The sequence below is a fragment of the Manacus vitellinus genome, unplaced genomic scaffold, assembly GCF_001715985.3.
Source record: "Manacus vitellinus isolate BGI_N305 unplaced genomic scaffold, ASM171598v3 scaffold_36_pilon, whole genome shotgun sequence".
Taxonomy (NCBI): domain Eukaryota; kingdom Metazoa; phylum Chordata; class Aves; order Passeriformes; family Pipridae; genus Manacus; species Manacus vitellinus.
Genome location: NW_021940508.1, coordinates 6,146,931 through 6,151,322, shown reverse-complemented (window position 1 = coordinate 6,151,322; position 4,392 = coordinate 6,146,931). Strand labels below are relative to the sequence as shown.

Below are 4,392 nucleotides of genomic sequence, written 5' to 3'. Positions count from 1 at the left end.
AAGCTCCGGGCAGGCAGGTCTGGAGCCACCCTGGACTTCGCCAAGCAGGTGGGACTGGGGGCGCCGTGTCCTGCCACGGACCTTGGAGGGGAGTGTGGGATCTCTGCACAGCCCAGCTTATCCCTGTCCTTCCTGCACAGCTGGGCCATTTCTTTGTGGATCATCCAGAGGATGCGTTCGGCTCCATGGGGCGCCTGCTGCACAAGAACTTCTACCTGGGCAACTCCAGCCTGAAGGTCAGTGTCAGTCCCAGGGGGAACAGTGCTGTCGCCCACCATTCCTCCTGCAGCCCCAACCTCTGCCTGCTCCTCCCTGCAGAGGCCGGCCCGGAGCAGCACCATCCGGATGACAGCCCTGATGGAGGACATTGACCGCCTGGAGGCCCGGCGGTGAGTGTGTCCCCATGTCCCCTGCCCTGCACAGCTCTGGGGAGGGCTCCTCTGTCCCCTCACCTGATGCTGTCTGTGCCTTGCAGCGGCTGCCACCGGCAGCACTTGGCCTCCCGCCTGCGCTGGTTCTCCCACCTGTGCCGTGACTGGCTCTTTGAGGTGCCGCTGGGGCTGCTGGCGGACTGCCTGCACGAGGAGCTGCTGCTGCAGTGGTCTGACCTGCTCTTCAATGACAGCCTCACAGGGGGGGCACTGGCCTGGCTGCCCCCCGGTGACACAGGGTCATGTACTGGCTGCCTGGTGTACCCCGGAGGGCAGGCCATGAACCACCTCTGTATCCTTTCCATGGGGTGTCCCTGGGGAGGGGAGGGAAGGGAAAGGGGGTCATGTTGTACTGCCCTTAGCTGGCATCCCAGTTTTCCAGGACATGGTGCTGGAGGAGCTGCCCCGTGCCCGAGGCTCCCCGGCGCAGTTTGAACTCAGCGGTCGCATCTGGCAGGTGGCTGCAGCCCGAGTGGATGGGGAAGGTGAGTGAGCCCTGGGACAGGCAGGACTTGGGGTGAAGGGGTGGCAGGGAGCCCCAGGGATCCTGCCAGCTCATGTGCCACCTCCTTCTGCCTGACAGATTTCATTGGGGTCCGCTCAGACTATCACTGCGGAGTTTGGAGGGTGCCAGGCAGGACAGGGACAGCTCCCACCCCACTGCAGGTCATCCGTACGGATGTGCCTGCCTCCTGCCTCACTGTCAGGTATGTGCTGCAGGACAGGGCTTTGCTGGTGCTGCCCTGCTCCCTGTGGGAGTGATGCCGTTCCAGGTTTTTAATGAGCGTCCAAAGGAGGGCAGTGAAGATGGTGAAGGGCCTTGAGGGTATGCCACATGAGGAGCTGTGGGGCTGAGGGCACTTGGTTCTGTTCAGCCTGGAAAAGAGGAAACTGAGGAGAGACCTCATTGCAGTTACAACTTCCTCATGAGGAGAAGAAGAGGGGCAGGCACTCGTCTCTCCTCTGTGGTGACCAGTGACAGAACCCAAGGGAATAGCCTGAAGTTGTGTCAGGGCAGGTTTAGTTTTCATATTAGAGTAAGGCTCTTCTCCCAGAGGGTGGTTGGGCACTGAAACAGGCTCCCCTGGGAAGTGGTCATAGCACCAAGCCTGACAGAGTTCAAGAAGCCTTTGGATGATACTCTCAGGCACATGGTGTAACCCTTGGGGATGGTCCTGTGCAGGGCCAGGAGTTGGACTTTGATGATCCTTGTGGGCTCCTTCCAACTCAGCATATTCTGTGATTCTGTGACCCTGCAGCCCTCACCTTCCCGGGGAGCTGGCAGTCTGCACTCAGAGTGGGACCGTCTACCTCTGGAGCGTCGAGACAGGGTGAGATGAGGCACTCAGGGCTGGCTGGGAGCTCATGCAGACAACAGTCTCAGGGGGCGGGGAGCCCAAGTGAGAGGGGCAGCCCTTCCCTTTGCTGACGCTGCCATCTCCCCGCAGGCTGCAGCAGCTCCGCCATGACCCCCAGACCATGTTTTTTCGAGACCATTCACCCTGGCGCTGGAGCGACTTCACTGCCCACCCACGGGTGCTGAGCTGTGCTGACCGCACCGGCCTGCAGTGCCTGGATGCCCGGGTGAGGCTGGGAGGGTGGGCCTGAGAGGGTGGGCACGGGGCTGGGGGCAGGCAGGGGAGAGAGTTCCCCAGCCCAAAGTGCTGACTGCACCCTGCTGTGCTGCTGCAGGCCCCCAAGAAATGCCACTTCGACTTGTTCAAGGTGGGCGAGGAAGCTGGCTGCCAGCAGGGCGAGCGTGTGGTGCTGCCCATGTACCTGGGCAGGGCTCACCCCTCACAGTACCTTGTCACCACCCAGGTGAGTCCCACCAGAGCTGGCAGCTGGGAGAGACACCCAGCACAGCTGGCTCTCCCAATGCCTGTGGGGCAGGGGGGTCGCTGTTGGGGTGTGCCCCTGCTCAGCTGCACCCTCTGCTCCAGTTCTCCGTGTATGTGCTGGACGAGCGGTTGCCACTGGTGCCTGTGCTGAAGTGGGCACACATGATGAAGGCCCCCCCACTCTTTGCCCACCTGATGCCAGGGGATCCTGGGAGGACCCATAAGGTGCTGCTCGGCGCATCCCGCACCCAGGAACTGTTGCTGCTGCAATACCGGGGTGAGAGATGGAGTTCCAGGGGTGCTGCAGGGCTTGGCTCCTCTGTGCCTGTGTCCCAGCCTCCTCACTGCTGGGACCAGCTGCTGCCCTGGCATCAGTGCTCACTGCCCGGTTTTTGGGGTATGTTTCCTCAGGGGGCAGCCAGTCAGCCTGCCAGCTGGCAGGGGCTCCACAGAAGCTGCACAGCATCGCTGGGTGCCTGCAGCACCTGCCCACCCAACTCCCACACCGCCACCACCTGCTCCAGCAGCGCCTCGGAGCCCCGGCTGCAGGTGGGTGTCCTACACTGCCCTGGGGTGCAGGTCTTGGCAGGGGAGAAGGTGGAATGGAGGGTGCAGTGTAGCCCTTGTCATGGCCTGGCTGGAGGGTGGCTGACAAAGTGAAAGCAAAGCCCCAAACAACCCTGTGCAAGAGATTAATGACCTAGAAAATGATGTGCGGGTCAGGATCTGGCAGTAAGTGCCCACTGAGGAGCGGAGGCAACCCCAATTGTTGGCCAGGCCCCTGCAGGAACCGCAGGACTGGAGCCCTGGTGAAAATGTCTTTCCTGCCTCTGCAGGGCTGGCCGCCGTGCTGCAAGAGGATGGGACTTGTGAGACCATGCTGGTTTTCCAGCTCTCCGAGGCTGGGGATGTCTTCTGCCAGAGGCTGACCCACGAGGCAGTGCATCCCCCTGCACCCACCTTGAGGGATGAGGCCACAACAGCCCCTGGCTCTTCCCCTCTCTTCGAGGCTCCAGCCAGCAGCCCACTGGGCTTGGGCAGTGAGGAAGAAGAGCAAACGTTCTACTTGCCCAACCTGGAGGTGATTATCAACGAGGAGGAGGAGGAAGAGGAGAACACAGGCACACCAGCACCCCCAGAGGAAGCTGAACTGCCCCAGGAGCCCTGTGCCAGCCCCCAGCCCACCCCAGCGGTGCCCAGCCCAGCTGCAGCCCTGCAGTACCACCGCTGGTTGAGGGCTCTTTTCAGAGGCTGCAGGGAGCCCCCCCAGCGCTCCTTGCCCCCCAGCCTCAGCCAGAGGCGCCTCTTCACCCGCAAAGAGCTGGAGGGGCCAGTGGGTCCCACTGCCCTGCAGAGGCAAGTGCGGCAGTGGCTGCGCCAGGTCATGTGGGAAGGGGGCCACATCCAGCGCTGGGAGCCCATGTCCCTCCAGGCCCCTGCCCTGCCACGGCCCCTGGAGCCAGAGGAGGGTCCGGACCCCCTGAGCACCCGTCTGACAGCAGCCTGGTCCGGGGACTGGGAGCGGTGGTGGGAGGACAGGACTAGCTTCAGTGTGGCACAGAGACAGCGGGCTCTGCGGGAGCGGCGGCGGCGGCAGAAACGAGCACGGAGCCGGCGCAGTCTCTCGGCCAGTTTTACCTCCTCCCTCACCTACCAGTCGGAGCTGTCCGAGCTCAGCGATGCAGGACCCCTGCTGCTTTCACCCGGCCGCCCACACGTTCTCTCCCAGGAGAGCTCCCCTCCAGCCAGCAGCCCCCTACCCGGCAGCCCCCCGGCCTCGCCGGCACCCGACGAAGCGCTGCTGTCCTCGCAGAGCCTGCGCTGCCGCGGCATCCCCAAGGAGCGCCGGAAGACGCTGCGGGACTACCTGTCGGTGTGGGCCGAGGGGCCCCCTGAGCCACCAGAGCTCCCTGGCAGCCAGGCCAGCCAGCTCTGCATCCCCTCCTCCCAGAGCCAGCTCTCTTCTGCCTCGCAGACCCGCCGCAAGCGCCCACGCATGGGCTTCTGAACACCAATAAACCCGCCTGGCACAGCCTCCCACCCGGGCTCCTTAACTGCTTGGTCACAACACCCACCCGTACAGGGAGGGGAGGTCGGGCGGCATCCCCGCGGTCGGGACT

At 63.7% G+C, this 4,392-nt stretch overlaps 1 protein-coding gene across 1 annotated transcript; it reads left to right on the top strand.

Moving 5' to 3' along the window:
- Positions 1-6: 6 nt before the first annotated feature.
- Positions 7-4,312, top strand: TAF1C (TATA-box binding protein associated factor, RNA polymerase I subunit C). Its single transcript, XM_029961562.1, has 12 exons — positions 7-48; positions 141-236; positions 319-389; positions 476-723; positions 806-916; positions 1,015-1,138; positions 1,691-1,762; positions 1,880-2,015; positions 2,124-2,252; positions 2,375-2,549; positions 2,684-2,821; positions 3,109-4,312. The coding sequence occupies exons 2-12, from the start codon at positions 186-188 to the stop codon at positions 4,278-4,280; spliced, it is 2,427 nt and encodes an 808-aa protein (XP_029817422.1). The 5' UTR covers positions 7-48; positions 141-185; the 3' UTR covers positions 4,281-4,312.
- Positions 4,313-4,392: the final 80 nt, after the last annotated feature.